Consider the following 19,229-nt stretch of genomic DNA (forward strand, 5'->3'; position numbering starts at 1 on the left):
CTCAGGAGACAGCACAATGCAAATAACACATTTTTCTTTTAGGGTACCTTAACTAAAAACCTGACAGCTGCAATACCTACCACTTTTTAAAGACGGGTTGTTTGCCTGCTGATTCTTTCCATCTTTCTCTTTTTTAATATTCTTTGAATCTAAAAGACAAGATTCCATTACATAATAAATGTAATATTCACATCATAATGATGTCCAGCATAACATAAAATGTTTTCAAACTATACAGAATGTCTTGTTCCAAATATTGAATTTCTTTTATTCATTTCTGCGCATAATGAAAAAGGTATTTGTACTATAAATTTAATCACTGCACTATTTTTCTTTCAAAATATATTCAGAAGTACAGCATGAAAAAGCAGAGCTTTTGACTACTTTGTATTACATTATCAGCATAAATCTAGTTGCAGAAAATACAGTATTAGCTCCATGAAGAGCAACCCTATCCTAATTTTTAACAGCTTTACTCATCCTACATGCAATCTGAGACCCTCAAGATCACTGGATGCCTTTTTAAATCTTGTCTAGATTGCTATGAACTTAAAAAAAAAAAAAAGAAAAAAGAAAAAACCCCAAGCCCATCTTTAACCCCCTTCTGAGTTAAAGATTTCATTCTATATTTAAATTCTTGAATACTCAAATGCAAGCAGCTATCTCTGTGCATATGTCAGTTATTTAAAAAAATCATCCAGAAGAACCTGCCTTCTCTATCATTCATCTCTACACACATACAGAAAGGAGTCTGTCATACTTATTTTAGTCAGATTTCAGCATTTATGAGAGACACCCAGGGGGACTGGGAGGCTAGAATGAAGAAGACTGAGGGAGCCAGTTCCACTCCTTCCTTTTAGTCTTTAAAATATGTTGGCTTGGTGACCTGCTTTTGCCACTCATGGACTCAAGCGCAATTCAAATATGACACTGCATTGGCAACCAAAATGCAGCTACATTTTCATATTTAAAAGGTTATCAAGCTCTGCATGGCAGAATAACTCTCTCCGTTTGCAACTATCTTGGCACCAGGAATGGCGCCACTCCTCTGGGAAGGTGTGTGCCTCCATTCAAGTCTTGGGTCTGGACTGTTGCAGGAGAAGGGATGGTTCACTTGTACCAAAAGATTGTGTTGCTAGTTGACTCCTGCATTTGCTTGCACTTAAGTATTTAACTATTAGTTGGCTCGCACTTGAAATAAAAACACTCCTAACCTGGAATAAGAAGTATTTGGTGATCAGAAACACTTGAGATACAATGAGTTGTTCTGTAGCAAAGATTAAGCCTTAATAGTGTTTCTCTTCTGTGTTTTCTCAAAGACTTTTCTTGAAACAGACAGTACTGACCAGCAACATGTGATGTTCATCATTTCCATCCCACTTCCTTCATTATTTATTGAGAAATTACCACATACAGCAAGGGCTGAACCATGACAATCTTCCGCCACAGAATTATCTAGGTTGGCAGGGACCTTTCAGATCATCAAGTGCAAAGTCACCAATCCCAAAGTCCTCTCCCATCAGTCAGTGAGGAGAGGATAAGCCACCCACGTGGCCCTGTGCTGGGTAAGGTGGTGCTCCTTTGGCCAGGGCACAGCACTGGCCAGGGACCCTTCAGGGGCGGCCAGGCAGGGCCTCACAGACAGGGCCACCCCACCACCACCCTGACCAGGAGCTACCCCAAGGGGCAGCCCTAACACTGGGAATCCTCAGGTGCCCACAAGTTGAGGCTGAGACAGGACTATGGGCCTACGGGTGGGCCCAGCTTGGCAGGACCCACATCCAGGCAGGGCAGGGCTGTGGGGAGCTGGAGACCAGCCCTGTTCTGCCATCACTGGGGCAGGGCTGATGGCCTGGGAGGGTAACATGGGGTCCTGGGCCCTAGACAGGGTAGCGGGAGGCTCCAGGTGGGGCTGGTCAGAGACATTACAGCCTACCAGTGTACTCAGGGCTATGACACCTTCCAAGAATAACCCAGATTCCACAGTCCTAGAAAATATACCTACAGGTAAGTACCAGATCAAAACATGCTGCAAAAGTATCACCTGTTTCTCCTAAAGCAGATATGGCAAGTACCGCAGATCCTTTGAAAAGGAAATAAAATGCTATATTTATTCTTTGACTCAATCTTCTTTCTTGACTTAATATGCTCTTTCTTTTGGAAGAAGTTTGCTTTGAATCATTCTCTACTTGATAGGTTCCCAAAAAAAAAAATCCTTGTGGAGGTCAACTTCAGACGGACCTGCTGAAATGCTTCTGGTTAGTGCCCACAGAGCTCTAACCCCAGTACTTCCTCAGGAGTAGGACTTTAACCCACACAAGTGGACACCCCAGGTCCTTACAACAACTCAGTGGGAACCTGAGAAGGGATAGTGTTAGAACTAGTTCAGTAACAATGACAAGGAACCAGGCTAACGTTCACCTTCTTCCTCCTACAGATCAAAATATATTCCATTCAGCCTTTTTGGGATTGAACCGAATCCAGCTAGTTTTCTCCCGGGGCAGTGGCAATAACCAACTCACCTTCTGCCACGTTCTCTAAGGTCAGTTAGTCAGGCTTTCCCAAAAACAGTCATGAGACTGTTGCAGACATCAGGCTGCCAGCCTACAGAATAGATAACTTCCCGATCCACTTATTTCCGAAGAGGAAATCCAATGGAGTCCCACATAAGAGACTTATTGAAGAAGAAAACTAATAACTGCTTCCTGCGAACACCCAAAGCTTGAAAGGACAGAGTCATGAAAGAGTATCTACCCAACAGTGCCAGACTTCAAACAAGATTACAGCCTTTCATGATGAGAGACATGAAGAACAGGTGAAAGAATGTGAAAAACTGCTGCCTGGACACCAGATGAGTTCTCACTGACAACCACCACCCAAATTATTTATTTCCTGTACCAGTTAGGTTTAGTGCCTATCTCACAAATATTACAGCAAATACAAGCGCTGAAATGGAACACTCTCGGGAACACATTTTTCTTATCATCAGTCATTAGAAAACTATGAGAACAAGAAGAGATGATGACATTAATGAGAAGAAATGGATTCCTCAATAGCAATTTAAATATCTATTTAATTTGAGGTGGAGGCATCTTCATTCATAATAAACCCAGAGCATCGTCACTATCACTTGTTTTTGATGGCCAGAAATTTACTCTTTAAAACGCTCACGTAAAACTCACCCAGCACATTCAGAAGCAGCCAAAAATAAGTTTGAATAAAAACCAGATTGTTTTCAAAGGCTTCCCTTGCTTTTATGCATTCCAACCTTCAATGCTGGGAAGACCATTACAAAGCTGGAGTGTTTTGTCTAAGCAGACGTAAAGTTACTAGCAGCCAGAATTACTAACCTGTTTTCACATGAGACACCCTGTATCTACCCAGTTTTATAAATATGAAATACAGGGTTGTTTTTTTTTTTTTTTGCTTTTCGGTTTTCTTTTTTAAATGCTTGCCAATCTACATTTGAAATTTTGACATCCTAACTTCTAGTAAATTTAGTTTCAAAACATCATGGAAAACAGAATTATGACATGGAAGACTATTAGATCAAATCATTGGGCTGAGGAAGATGACTCCCTCAGCTTGGTCAAACTTTGAGGTCAAACCTCAAAAATGAGGTTATAAAAGAGGGAAATACGTCCACGGGTACAAAGAGTATTTCATTTTAATCTCCTTCACTTAGCCACATTCAATGACTAATTCCTTGAAACCTGAAAGGTGGGCTTGAAAATGGGAACTTTATTCATACATTAGAGAGAGAAGAGACTTAAAGTTCTAGAGTCTTGAAGATCATGGCGACAAAAAAGAGTAAGTCAGTTTAATTTGTCATCTATCTTCCTCTATTCATGAAGTCCATTTTTAAAGAGACAAGTTTCAGTCTACCTTCCAATATAAAACAGAGTATGTTTTAGATCATTCTGTCAAAACACAAATGAAAGTGAAATGCTGCTACTTTGGGCTTAATCACATGCTATTCAGCTCTTTTTTAAAAACAAAACAAAACAACAACAGCAAAGAATGGGATACTATTTTCCAAGAAAGTTTGCAAAATATATAATACATATAAGTATATAGGGTTTATATATTCACAATGTAAATATATATATTTAGTCTATAATACATACAGGCTAAATACTTATTTTCAAAACCCCATGAAAGATTGCTTTCTTCTAGGTAGCAAGATTAGAATACAGCATATACTAAGATTAGAAAAGCAGCATATTCTATTGTTCACTAACTGTTTTTCTACAGTGCACTTCATAAACTAAAGCTCTATCTACAAGACAAGATTAGAGTAAGATTATTTAACATCGTGCTTTCTGCTTACTGATTCAAAACTCCATGTGTTTACATTACTCCCACCCTATCTGTAACCACAGAATTCTTCTGCTGATAAGATTACTCAACAGAAGACAGGCAAGAGCAACCACATCTATCATGCAAGAAATTAGAGACAAGGAAGAAGAAAGACAAAGCTATCTCGACTGACTTGTGAATGCCAAAAAAAAACAACCCCTAAAAACAACCAGTCGGGAAAGGCACCTTTAGAATATAAGGTCTGGTAAAGATAATCCTGGTGACCAATGTATAATTCCTCTCATAAACTCCCATGCTGAACTCCAGCTTCTTGTCTGAGATGCTTTTAAAAGCCACAACACTTCTTTCTGGGAAGAGTTAACCTTTCAATACAGAAGATGACTACTTTGTCTGCGTGCTGGCAAGCATCACATCTTTTGATAGCATTAGGTTTTACCACAGAATGGTGTCTTACGTGGGGAAGCATACATGTGTAAACTTCTAAAACTTGCTTTTGCTCGCTGTCCAGTGTTGGGAATAAGCAGTTCACAGTCATGCTTTTGAGATTTCTGCAGCTACTTCTTAGCCATCTTAAAGTCTTCAACTCTGACGGGTGTTCAAAACATGGCAGGAGACCACTTTTCTCAAAGAAACCCCTTGTCTCTTCCTGATGGACGTGAAATACCTTTGGGTATTTGCTCTTCCCAGGCGATGCAGCTACTCACCCTCAAGTGAAGTTTACTAAGATGAGCCCAAGACTTACCATTGCTCAGGAGGGGGACTTCTTCACTACCTACCACACAGGGTTGTGAGCACCTTTTAGCTATCCTTCACCAAGCCTCAGTGCACACAGTTGAAGATACCAAGGCAAGACTATGAAATGTCTCCTTTCCCTTCTTTTTGTGCTTGCCTAGTGGGATTCTTATCTTATCTGCCTGGAATAGGATGTCTCTTTCAGTATATTCAAAACAGGCATGCAGAAAACCTACAAGAGAAGGGGATAGACTTCCTCCATAAACTCTTGGTGCAACAATTAAATGGATGACTCCTGCCATTACAGAAAATCTATTATAGCAAAAGACAATTATTTACCAAGGGAGCACAGAAGCAGATAAAGCAGCTTGGGCTGAAGGTGGAAAGCTCAAGAAAAGTACAAAAGTGTTAGGAGCCTTTTCTGGGGGAACACTACCCATCTGAAAGCTTTAAAAAGTAGCAGCAACCTGGTTTCAGACTGAGGGTCTTTCTCTCTTCACATTCTCTTTGTTTCACCAACCCAAACACCCTTGTTTCTTAAGTCTCACTCTTTATTTTAGCATTTAACTCACAACTCACAAGTAACTTCTGAAGACGTGGCACAGCAGAAGTCACACCTTCGTAGTATACTCTGCATTTGTTGATGAATTTCTTCTATAGAAATTTTCATTTTATCTTCCAGAGATAGCTGCTTAGACCATCCGCTGTGATAAAATTTGCTTCCTTGTACTACTCAGTTATTGTCCTGCTAAATTATATCCAGTTTACAGAACAAAGCAGTACATTTTATTTAATATTACACTTAGACATATTCAATTTTAGAGTAGGATAACCATGTCAAGGCTGTCACAGGACAAAATTGCTTTGGTTGAACTTGCAGAACTCCAGGATAAGCCAAATTTAGCATATTTACTCTAAAACAATGCAAAGTTTGAACGTACCTGTATTCAGTATATATCATAAACTGTCTTCTTTAATTTAACAGCATAGTAATTGTCAAGCAATATCCCTCCACCTTCAACAAGTGAGTTTAACAGGTTCCCTATTTTCTTTCCTCTTGGATAAAAGCTACCAGGCCTTACCTTTAGCTGTTGTTCTCCCCATGGTAACACTTCTGTGATCTTCCTTCTCACAATAAAAAGGCTGAAGTTGAAAGACCAGTTAATTCTTCCTTTCAGCACAACAGTTTCCTGTGGAGTAGTAATACAACAAGTTAGGGGGGAGGTTGTTGTTGGGGTTTTCTTTTTTTGGAAAGGAGGAATTTTTTTGTGTGTTAGTATATAATTAAGTTGCTGTCCTTAAGCTGCAAATGTTTAAGAAACTATGTGTGGAAGAACAGTGTGTAAACAACGGATGTATCAAAGTAGCAAGGGTACAGAACCCAAACTTGTATTTCATTGTTTTAGACAGTTCATTGTATAACAATTTGCATTTTCTCTGGATTTCTAGTACAAAGAAACGTGCTTTATTCTCTTTTTTCCCCAACACGCATCACTGAAAAATGGAAGAAAGACTTTTATGCCTAACCCACTCATCCTGCCTCACTTGCAGATAGTCAAACAATCATCAATTTAAATATCTTTGGGTAAAACACACTTTATCTTGCACAACCACAGTGGAAGGAGGAAACAAAACACTGATGTAAGAAATCCACACAAAGGCCCAAGTGCTCACTGATACCCCTTCCCTCTACAACTTGTAACAGAGCACAGAGAACCTGTTAGGGAAACGTTAACTGCAGATGAATGCAGCAAGTCATGTTCTTGTACAGTTTAGAAACTAGAAGGGCCAAATTGGTTAAACTACTGTAAAACAACAAAACCAAACTTGTGTGTGTGTTACTGTGATTTTCTTCTCCAGCATCTAGATTTTTTGAACTTTGAGACTGTGTTCAATTCAAGCCAAACTCATTTGAAGCTTTCTGGCAAAGCTTTCGAAGCAACAAAGCCAGCAAGTTTATTACCCTTTTCCATTAACTGTTCAAGTAATGATGGGTAAAAATACATTCAAATTTCTGAATTATCTTCTTTGATCACTTCCTTTCAAGAAACTTCTGTAAGGTTAAAGTTGACATTATCAAAAGTTTTAGAGTTTTTTAAAAATGTAAACACGTGCATACTTGTTCCAAGATTAATTTTGCCAGAGATAATATTTCTAGAAGCTACACCTTTCCAGTGTTACATAAAAGGAACAATAGTTGAAAAGCAAGTTATCTATCAATTTCTTGAATTTTATACTCACATGCTAAAAAATAATAAAATTACACATACATATCACATGTAACAAAAGAAGCATCATACAGCTGAGTATTTTCCTGAAACTGTGATATTTCAGTGAAACTTCAAGGAGATTGCACACTATGGTGATGGATTGCATGATGAAAACTTCATACAGTGCAAGTCCCATGGCTAAAGCTAATTAAATATGGTTTTAAAAATGCCAGTGACTGAAGAATTCATTTAGTGCGTGCGTGCCGTGTGTGAACATGCTGGACAGTTATTACAAAAACTCTCAAGATTGAGACTTGAAAGCAGTAATAAATAAAACTGAATACTACCATAAAATAAGCAGGTTTTGCTACACAATAGCATTCATAGCGTAAGTGGTCATCAGGATTAAGAACAGAAATCCTTTTAAGCCATCAAATAAATTTGAAATACTTGATACTTTCGTAGACTCCCCCAAAAATTCAAAGCTTTTCCGCTGCAAGTAATAAATCGTGAAAGGTGATGCAGAGTCAAAGTAACTGTTTTTACAGATTACTTTAAAACAGTGCATGGTTTTTATCTTTTTGTTCCAAGTACCAGATTGCACTTGGTGCAGTAATAAAGATTCCAACCCCGCAGTGATAGTCATCAAGTTTAGCACAACCGGAGCGTCTGTCAGAACATAAAAAGGATTCCAGCTTTTCATTAGCTTGTGTTGTACCAGATAGGCGATTTTACAGCATGCCCACCAGCCTGTTAAAAATATAAGACAACTGGAAGTTCTGAAAGCCCTGTTCGAAATGAGACAAACCCAGCTGCAGGAATACAATATATTACTATTTCGAAGAGGTGCTACTTAAAACACAGTCACACCTAAGTATTCAATTTAGAGCTGCTTATTAAATTAGCTTGTAGAAAGCACTGTTTGTCACAGAAAACATTGAAGAATGGTATTTCTGAGCCTCTAGCAACCACTACATGCTGCTGAATTATACCAAAATGAAAAACAGTTATCTCCAAAAAAAAAAAAAAAAAAAAAAAAAAAAGGGGTCAATCTGAAAAAACCCAGCTGCAGGAATACAATATATTACTATTTCGAAGAGGTGCTACTTAAAACACAGTCACACCTAAGTATTCAATTTAGAGCTGCTTATTAAATTAGCTTGTAGAAAGCACTGTTTGTCACAGAAAACATTGAAGAATGGTATTTCTGAGCCTCTAGCAACCACTACATGCTGCTGAATTATACCAAAATGAAAAACAGTTATCTCCAAAAAAAAAAAAAAAAAAAAAAAAAAGTGGGGTCAGTCTGAAATAAAGCGTATCTTCTTTTGCAGGGGCAGTCCTAGGAACAGCTTTCCATGGCCTCACATCATTAAGTGGCAAACCATAAGCAAGGCAGTTAATGTCCTCTACTAACCAAGACAGAGTCCTCACTGATGCACTCACCATCACCAGCCTGGTTCAACCCACAGCAGGGAAGAAAACCACTAGCAAACACAGGGGAGAAACTTCCAGGGATATTGTGGCAAATTTTCATAGAAAGGACAGAGCTCAAGGCGTTCTTGTACCTGCACCTCAGCAAGCAAGGCAAGTGAGTGATACAGAAAGCTGGGGTTAAGAAATTAATCTATCAGCTTTTAGAAACCAAGGGGAAAAATGAAACAAAACAAGGTCAGAAATATATAAACAAACAAAGAAATGCAATGGCAAGGCTGAAGCATAAGGGCCTTAGGGTGCACAAAGCGGCAGAACAAAAACCAAAGTTATAAAGACCAAGCTAAGCATAGTGATTGTCAGTCATACACAGAAAATGGCCAAAACTCACGGATTTAGAGAATGGCAGTTCAGAATCCATACAGGACACCAGTGAGAAACTGTTTGCTGTAAATTAAGGAAACTGAAAACACCAAGGAAAAAAAAAAAAAAAATCTATGAACCTAGGATAACATTGGATTCATCATCAAAATATCTTCAATTTAAAGAGCCGCGGAGTATCTCCACGCTCATGAAGTGTGTTATTTGCATCATTTACATCTCAATTCATCCTGTAAACTGAGTTTTATTCCTTCTCTGATTAGTGTCCCTTACATCAGTTTTTTTAAAAAATCAGATGGAAAGCATTCATCTGCCTTTAATGCCTTGCTGAAGTTTTTATTGTTAATCCCCAGATCACTTCTACTAGCCACCTCCCACCGTGACAGCCCTTTGTCAGAAAGGAGCGTATTAGTAGACAAGCCTAAACCTTCACCTTCTCTGTGCTGCTACTACATAATACTACGTGTCAGAAAACAGGATGAAAAACGTTTTTCCTGTCTAACTTTGCTCTTCTCATTTTGAAGGAATTTCTCAAAGGACATGTATTGCTGCATTTCAAAGAAGCTAGTATTCTACAGAAAACGTCAAAATCATCCTCTGTTTTGCTTTCTACACATCTCCATTATCCTTCTCACTGTAAGCTGCATGTCCTGAAAAAAGTCATGCATATTTAAGGCTTCGCAGCGCACGTTTATCTTGACAGCGTGCCCACTCATAAAAATACATAGCACAGAATTACAGAGATAAATATAACATCTAAAATAAGCCTAAGCAACCAGTAGATTGTGGGCTTAGTCCCCATGGAAAAGGTTAAGTTTTTTCTGTCAATGACTCTGCACCTCATTCTCAGAGGTAAGACACTAATACCAATTTCAGAGCCTGGTAGCTTTTTGGCCCCACCACTGGTATAAATGCAGTAACTCAGACCTCATCACTGCCACCCTCAAGGGGTGGAAGAAACAGTCATCAATGGGCAGTCTCTGATGGATAAGGACTTAGGCTGTTCTTTTATTATACAGATACATAGCACAGAAGAGGAATCTAACAAAACATCCACTTTGAAGCATTAAGTTCTTCTTAATTTTAGCTTGAAATACAGGCAGACGTTTTTTTAGGCTCAATCTGAATGAGTTATACTTGCCCCTCTCGTTCTTCACTCTTTTTCTTCTACAAATGCTTCCAGATCAAATTTCCATATACAAAGGGGAAAAGAATTATGTATAGTTTGAACAGCAAAACCAGTTATAGACAGAAAATAAGCACAATGTAAACAAAGAAACACTCTTTTGTGTGTACAAGTCCTACATTGGCTTTCACCACCAGCGTTTGTAAGAGACATCAGTTTACAATCGCTGGCCAGTACCACCACGCTCCCTTCTTGCTGTTTGTTACAGCCAACACTGCAGAGAGCCCTTCAAGGAAAGGACCTGCATGGCCTCCTCCGAGGACTGACACACAGTCTGGCAGCCACAGTTCCCACTCCAGCTTCCACGTATGGGTAACGTGTACCTACGGGCACCAGTTGCTTCCACCACAAGTGTGACTTAGCTGCATTCCTTCAAAGTTATCCTTCACAAATCTAGAATACCTGTTTTTAAACCTAATAATCTATTCTTCCGTTATCTCATAAAGAAAAACCCCATTTCATACCAGTTTCACAAGTCTTTAAGGGGCAAATAAAGTGAGTAAGGCTTAAAAGGAGTATTTCTATAAAATTTCTATAAAATGCAGTATTTCCAAATCTCCAATACCTGAAAATTTACTTTCCAGCAAGTTACCCAGCATGTAGATTCATTTAGTATACTTCAAGACACAAGAGCATATACTTTCTTGTTTCCGTAATAGAGATAATCAGTTTACACCTTTTAAGAGCACACTGTGGCATCATTACAGAAAAGTAAGATCTCAAAGGCTAAGAGGAAAAAAAACTTACACAAATGCATCAGAAGTTTATAAAATGTAACAAAAGCTTTGTAGCTATAAAATCACTATTATTTAACATTACACATACAGGATTTCAAAAAGAAACATAAAGATCAGGTCTTCTTTCATTTATGCACAGAAATACGTAATCAGTCAGTGTTCTAACAAGAAATTTAGAAATTTGATCCAAGTTGGAATCCTTTTAGTCCACATTCTTTGTAGGGAAAAAAAAAAAAAAAAAGTGAGATTCTTCCAAGGAAAGGAAATTAAACTTCCATGTTTTCATACAGCAGAACTTTTAATGAGCTGATATATCTGAATATCTTCTCTTCTAGTTGATAAAAACAGAGCTAATAGAGATTGGCTTCTGTCAAATTTACGGGCTTTCAAAAAAGCAAATATTAGCTAGCCACATGTATTATTACAACTAGGTTTGAATATTTCTTAAGTTGTTAAAGGAAGAGTGGGTACTTATATTTTACAAATATCATTTTGTAATGTCATTTGCCTTAACATCAAGACGAAGTTTTCTGCACTTGCAAAATTCCTCAGAAAGTCACCAACACTGCACTGCTCACTATTTATGAAGTGATTAGCATAAACAAACTTTTAAGCTGTCAGCAGTAAAATACTGCCTGTAAATGTTCTGCCCTCTCTCCAGGTAAGTTTACGATCTGCTTTAGAATATGAGCAACTGTAATTACAGTAAGTCATACATTTCAAGACTACAAAAATCTCTCTGAACTCTCAAACCGTACGAAGTGTATTATTCAGTACAGAGCAAGGCATTGTGTATTTTTAAAAGCAACATTAACAAGGTTTAGACCAAAGATTTGTCCTAAAAATTCCTGAAACAAGAAATAAATACTTATAAATGAGAACAGCAAAAAGTAAGGTCTCTGAATTGAACAGCACAGCTTTTATCAACACGCAACAGAAGCAATTTATGTCATGTAGATTCAACATTTACTAATTTAAAAGTAATTTTAAAAACTAAAGTTTAGAGCTGCTCTATGGCTACCAGTGGAAAATAAAAATAGCTTTTCTCCTCTTTCCCTCCCTCCTCATCCTGCTTTAAAAGTCAGAAGATGTGGGGTTGTAAAAACCTGAAAAAGGAAATGGTATGTGTGAAGTCAGCAGTTCAGCAAAGCGGCTGACTGGCCATTAACAGCTTTAAATATTCTTAAAATGCCAGTCTTCCCACATGAAAGGTTATTTTAACGTTATATTCAAATAAATCAAAAATATAGCTTGCAGCGCTTACATATCTTAAGTAAAACTGCCAGTTTTAGTAGTTTACTAGTACTTATTTACAGTAGCACAAGAGTTCGACAAATTGTTTAAATATTTTGGTGAATTCAGCTCACTCAATCCCTGTGCTGTTTTCCACTTTCCCCTTCAAGCCTGGAGTACTCTTCCTGAAAACATTCATCATCATTATTCAACCTGGCTTTGTTCAAATGCCTAACTTAAATTTCTTTCACAAAGCAAAGTAATTAAATTATGCACCAAAAAAAAAAAAAAACCAACCGTTTTGGATGGTTAGCAGTGGCTAAAAGCTACATACCTGCATGAAATCCTTTCTACACTCAGATACATCTCCTCTGCTTCTCTTGACACAGAAGAGAGCTCTCGAACTATTTGTTCTGTGAGGCACCGAGCATACTTTTAGCACAGTGCAAATACAGCAGGTAAGGGAGAAAAGAAATTGCGGTTGCAAACACAGGAAGAGATGCCCAGATGTTAGAGATCCCTATAGAGCTTTTCTGCGCTTGTCTTTGGCAGACAACAAGGAGTACCACCAGCTTTAAAAGCAGCAGTCAGGGAGTATGTGTACACAAGTGGACGAGGGGGAGAAAGACAAGCAGAGGAGGGATGGTGGAAAAGGGATTTTACAACCTCTTCAGCAACTTTGGCTTCCTCCCACCTACATCGCCTCTAAACTTGAAAAGGACTGTGGAAGCTCGGTTCAGATATGATCTAACAGAGCTGTAGCCACGTATTTCATAGCTGGCAAATCCATCCCTGTGGTCCAAATTTTTTGTTCATCCAACAGAGCATCTACAGAAACGCAAACACCTTTAGTCTGACACAGAAATCTATGAAAGTCAAATAGAGTGCATAATTTTTATTTTTTTATTTTCACTGAAAGTATAGAGAACAGTCTTGGGACACTTCTGCATAGGCTCAGTCTGCTGCCAGCACCCCAGGAGGAGGCAGCTCGTTTGAGAGCAACACGCTTGCCTCAATACTTGTACAATTACTTGTACTCAATGCCAGCAGCAACACACTTCTGCCACCATCCTCATCCAGTGTTTCAAGTATCTGTTTCTCTCTCCCCACTGGAGAATATGAACAACATAATGCTGGCTGGGACTCCCTGCCACTGTATATTAACAAAGACAGAACTTGCCCCACCACGTCTATCTGCTGCTCCAACGCTCCACGCTGGATCCTGGCTTATACAATGAGACAACTACATTGGTCCCATGTAACCGGTGTCTAATCAGGGACACAAAACCAAACCAACCAGAACTAAATAAACCCTTAAGCCATTTCCTGATAGCTCCCCCTTCCAGAGGATGTTTCTGAAGGGAGAAAACCCCAGAGAGCTGCTCGCAGTCTCCAGGCATGTCGGCATTCCCGCACTGGTCTCACCTGTGCTACTGGTACTGATGGCTGTGCTGTTCCACCAACTTCTTATTTCTCTAACTAAAAAGGATATTTTTTCTTTAATCTGCTTACGCAGGGGAAAGAAGTCATCCTTCACGCAGATGCCCCCAAAAATATTTGCCCATCTATTTGGACAAACATTTGTAAGCACCACTGTTAGACATTTCTGCAGCTACCAAAGTGCTCACAGGTCAGAAAAGACAACTCCTAAGTGCTCAGAGGACTAGAGAGCTGCAAATACTCAGCAGTAGCATTTGAGAGCTTCAAATACTCAGCAGTAGCATTTGCTGCACCCTTCATCAATTAAAGAAGGTGAAGACCCAAAGCATCAGGAACATCCACAGCAAATCCGTATCTCTCTTTCCCACTTCCCGGGACAACTTTCTGATTATAAAAAAACCACAGGTGAAGCAGGCTGTAACGGGGCTACCTCCTCCACCTCTTCCTCAGCACAGCTATCACTGGCTGTGTGCCACTCCAGCCCATGACAGAGGCAGAGCATCGCCCTTTCTACTGCTTCACCTTTCTGGAGGCCATCCCCACCTCCCTCCTCCACCCAGTGCTAACACCATCGAGCATTGGAGAATATTCAGACAAGGACCTAGGTAGCATTTTCCTATAACAAGTCAAAAAAAAACCCCCAAAACTATACGCCACACGCGAAGTTTTCCAGCTAATAGTAACACTATTTATTTCATGACTAAATCCAGCACATATCTTCTGACTGTTCCAGAAAACCCCTGTCTGCCTCTTTCGAGCATTCCAGTGCAGGGTACACATAAAAGAGATTTGGTATGAGCGTTGCCATCAAACATGCCACAGCCCTTTTAATCTCTGAGCCCCTGACAGACGATAGCGACAATAAGGAGTTCCACCAAATTTAGCAGCTCTGATACCCTTCCACATTCCTCCATGTACACAACTCATTTTTACAAACCGTGCTTTTTAAATGGGCTTTTAAAAGTGCCCGAAGAATTGCACTCCTTCCACTGAGCCTTCCTGCATTAATCTCTGATAGATTCCATGCAGTACATAAATAATGGTAACATGCTTCATTTTAGGTATGCACCTCATTAAAATGGTGCTACCCTCTTGCAGCTTTTATAAACTTCAGATGCTCCCTGAACTAATGGATGCTAGAGATGATGAAAGGCTCAACCTCGTCTTTGCCCTACGCTAAAAGGGGTATCATATTACCTTGAGAAGACAACAGACTTAGATTTCCATCAAAGAAGTTTGCACCTTTCATGAAAAGACTGAACTCCCTTGGTATCTTAAATAGAATTTGACCCAATTTGTGAAGCCTAGAGTTGAATTATTTAACCAGGACATCTACCTTTAATGCAATGTCTTGCTTGGTTTTAGATGACAACATACAAATGGGGAGCTGCACAGAAACCACATCATTTATGAGTAAAAGCACTGTTCATACTTCAGCAGCATACAGCATTATTCCAACAAATCCAAAAAAGAAAAAGTACTTTAGGATTTGTTTAGATGTAAGATATCTAGACAGCATCTTCCCTGTGGAGCAGAAGGCTATCCCCCTGCTAAAACAAATGGAAGAGCACTAAAATTCTATTAACGGTTTTAGTATTTCATAAAGACTTTGATATTAGGCTCTACAAGTAATTCAGAAAGGCAAGAAGAGAGCACATGGAAGACCCATAATAAGCACACACTTAGTATTGCACCAATTGGGTCCAAAATGATCAACCACTACCCATAAAGCAAACATCTGTTAAAGTCCAGATTTATGAATCAGTCTTGAATCTACATTGCTGAAATGTGAGAGGCATGTAATTTACCATCACAAAGAAGAAGTGTATACTTCTTCAATTCATTTAGATCTAAGATAAGAAAAAAATGGATTTTTGGTCCAATTCCAAGGACTTTGAAACTAAACCTGTTACTTTGTGTGACAGGGATCCTGGGAGGACACTTGTTAAGGGTAGGAGACAGCACACCCCCCCTCCTACAAATGGTCTACCTGTATATACCTGTGCTCAGTGTCCACTGTATATGAGAGAAAGCATCAGAGCAAGCCCAAATGAAAGAGACGAGGTGGCTTATTAAGACAGATGCTGCTTTCTGAATGGCTTTGATGCAGTTCCTGACTTTCCGCCCTATCTATGTCCTTGTTGACCAAGCAGAAAGACTAACAAGGAAGAGATAGATACAAGTACCTCTGAGGGTCATCATCACCATTTATGCATTGGTTATTCTTCATGCATTCATCTGCTCCAGGTAAAAGGGGAACTTGCTCACTGTTGTCTCAGATACCTGAAGCCACTCCTCCACTCCTGCAACCCCCCCTTGCCCATCCCAGAAGACAACAGGTCTTGGAGAAAGCACCAATATGGGATAGAGGTTTTAGGCAATGTGAGGAGTTTACACACCGAGCTGATCACTCACCAAATCCTCTCTTGCTGCTCCCAGGAGCAAGGGGCAGCATTGCTGCTCCAGGACCAGCACTACTGCAGGAGCAGGGGGTGGCAGGAGCTGGATACACATTGCCCAGGCAGGTCAAGTAAGCTGGCAGGTACGTGAAGGTACAAAAATGGTATTCGCACAGAAATACAACTCACTTAACAACTTAACTGCTTCAGTTTTTTAGAGGCTTTACCTCAAGCACTTGAATTGTCTCTCCACTTAGTGGAGACATCACAAGTAAAGCTGTTCACACACACCATGTTTACTTCACCACTATCAGTCACCACTGCAATGCAAAAATAAACTCAACTGCCGTATTAAAGCTTCCTACCACATCAAGATACCACCAAATTACAGAACACTTGGACCTTAAAAGAAGTCTTCAAAGAAGCCGTATAAATTGTACTAGTAAAAACACTCTCACGTACCAAAACACAAACCAGAGTAAAAAAAGAATCATTCAACAAATAGTATCAGAATAAATATTAAATATTAATATATATTCTGGGACTTCAAATTACATTGAGCCAAACTGCAAATCCATCAGAAATATTTGCAAAAATACCAGGACCACTACCTGTAATGAAACACCTGTAACATTCAAGCACAAGTAATTCTCCATTTAACTTTTCCATTGCTTCATATTTACAAACTGCTCTATTGAGCCTCATCAACTTTATACAGGATTTTCTGGATTTTCCCACACGCTAGAAAAAGTCAGGGTTCTGGGCCACTAACGTTTCATGTCTTACACTTTAGAGAACACAAACGGGCATAGTCTTTTACATTTAAGATTTTAATCTCTGGAAGAAGCAATCAGCACTAAGGCTGAGTGCCTAAGGCTATTTCTTTCAAAGGGAATCAAAAAAACTTTAAATGTGAAGAGGTCAAGAAGTTGGTTAACAACCTCCCTTGTGCAGACTCCTTGAAGTAGCAACCCGGTCTCTACCTGTAATTCGTTTTATATTTATACTTAAAAAATATTACAGTAGAATGTTGAATACATTTTTCAAATATTATCTTAAAACAGGCAAGAATAACTGCGTATTTCACCCATCCTTGTTTGAGGTAGTGTACCCAGACAAGCAAGAAAACCAGCTGCAGTGTCCTGGACAGTTAATGACAAATGTTGTTTCCTGTTAGTGATGCCATTTAATATCAAGGAATCTTTACTGCAGTCATCATTTCTCCCTGTACATCCATTCCATTACGGATCAACTGCAACAGTAAAGGGAGTAAATACAGCTCACACAGCTAACGATCCAACTGGAACAGTAAGAAAACAAGGAGACAAAATCACGAGAAAAAGACACCCATGTACAAAGGGCAGAAGGACCTACCTAAATTTGCTTCAAGCTTTTTTCACATTCTCTCTTCTTAAGTAAAGCTGCGTTGTTGTTTTACACACGCAACTTTTAGACAGATACTGGAATTAATGCTTTCTCAGTGGTACAAATTTCACTCTGGTGAAAACAAAATTACACTTGGTTTTATAAAGGAAACGCTACTCTTCAATGCCTCTTTTGAAGCAAAGCAGCTATTCCAGAAAACAATGCCTCTGCCTTACCAGAGCACAGGAGCTGGACGCAGCAAGGACAGCCACAGCAAAGAAACAAAACAACAACAAAATAGGCATCTGTACATTCAAAGTAAGAATATACAAAATCACAGCAAACGTACTTTAAAGGACTGTCATTGCTTCTTCCCTGAAACATCAAGATAAAAGCTTAACATAGGACCAAATTTTAAGAACAACCGAATTAGAGCCAGTCACATTTGTCTATCTACATGGCGTCTAATTAAGGTTAAAGTAGTTTATACTTGCAGCTGTAACATGTAATCAATAGCTAGTATTTGTTTTTTTCCAAATCTGAATATTACCGTGAAAATAGATAATACCAAGCAACCTGAAAGATACGCAAATATTATTACATTATTAAACAAATATTACTATGTATTTGCACCAAATAGAAAACTAGAGCATCAACTCCGTCAGCTAACAAAATCAGTAAACATACTTTTGTATTCAAAGGCAGACTACATTGGAGTTAAAAGCCATACAAGTACTTCCAGGTCTCGGCTTCGGTTTTACCATATACTCTTCCCCACTTCCTCCTGAAACTTCCATAAAGTAGCAACAGCAGTATCTTCAATGTACTTTTCCTTTACATCAATTCAAGTCATATCATCCTTAAATAGCACTTAAGTTTTATGACACCCTAAGGGAGATAACTAGCTCCCCCTGCCCCCAAGCACACAGCCTGGTTGTACGAGTAATTTCCCCGGACGTGCCACCAGCGAGCCCGCTCACGTGGGCTGTGGGTTGCCCCGGTCCGAGCAGCACTTGATGGTGGTCCGTGGAGAATCGGCACGCCACAACGCCATCGATATTTATTACCCAATATTAATGTGAGGGCTACAAACATAACTGTAATTCAGTGAATACCTTCCTGCATGTTACCGACCCTGCGCGACCACCTCACCGACTGCTTTTCTCTGCTGCTTCCAAAGAGCGAGGTGCAATTATGAAAAATATATATATATATTTAAAAATCCAAAGGTTTAAGACCGCTACTCTGAATAATAAAAAAATTTGTAACCAGTCAAACCTGAAGAGCTGTTTACAAGTCAGACACGGGACACTCGGAAAAGCTGATGTCAAATCTACGAAGTCCATGCTTTTTAAGTTCTAATCACCAAGTCTACATTACTCAGAACACGCACGCATCACAAGTGAGGTTTACATCATTATAACTCACTAAGATATCGGTGTCTCACCTCATCGTTAAACCTTTTAGGCTTTAGGATTATTTATCCTGCAACCTAATTAATCGGTGAAAAATGGAAAATAACTGTAGGGAAGGTCTTCAAATTGCAGGAAGTAACTACTTCGAAATTTTTAAAAACACTCCCAGTGCCTATTGCTGAAGAACACCCCAAGCATAAAATTCAACTTGAATATTAATTTAATTACTATTAATTTAACAGCGCTGCAATCTGCTTTGCCGTTTGTCCCAGTGGCCGAAGGCAGCGGCGCCGAGCGCCGCTTGTAAGAACAGAACTTCTCCGTGCACGCTTAAAACTACTTTTTTGGGACCCCCGGAGAAGACGAACCCCCCCCCC

The 19,229-nt window shown here is 39.3% G+C and overlaps 1 protein-coding gene across 5 annotated transcripts in view; it reads right to left on the reverse strand.

The window, feature by feature from the left end:
• SCML2 (sex comb on midleg-like 2 (Drosophila)) overlaps positions 1-19,229 on the reverse strand; it is a 72,571-nt gene that overhangs the window by 52,020 nt on the left and 1,322 nt on the right. For 3 of the 5 annotated variants that reach the window (XM_014960465.1, XM_014960463.1, XM_014960460.1), the window contains exons 2-3: positions 6,135-6,243; positions 81-149 (exon numbers count right to left, since the gene is read on the reverse strand). In XM_014960465.1, coding sequence (XP_014815951.1) covers positions 81-149; positions 6,135-6,156 — 91 coding nt within the window. In that variant the 5' untranslated portion in view covers positions 6,157-6,243. Of the gene's footprint in view, positions 1-80; positions 150-6,134; positions 6,244-9,087; positions 9,289-19,229 lie in introns of those variants that run through there. The other 2 variants (XM_014960461.1, XM_014960464.1) reach the window with 2 other exon arrangements.

This window comes from Calidris pugnax, unplaced genomic scaffold (genome assembly GCF_001431845.1).
Source record: "Calidris pugnax isolate Ruff unplaced genomic scaffold, ASM143184v1 scaffold188, whole genome shotgun sequence".
NCBI classification, from domain to species: domain Eukaryota; kingdom Metazoa; phylum Chordata; class Aves; order Charadriiformes; family Scolopacidae; genus Calidris; species Calidris pugnax.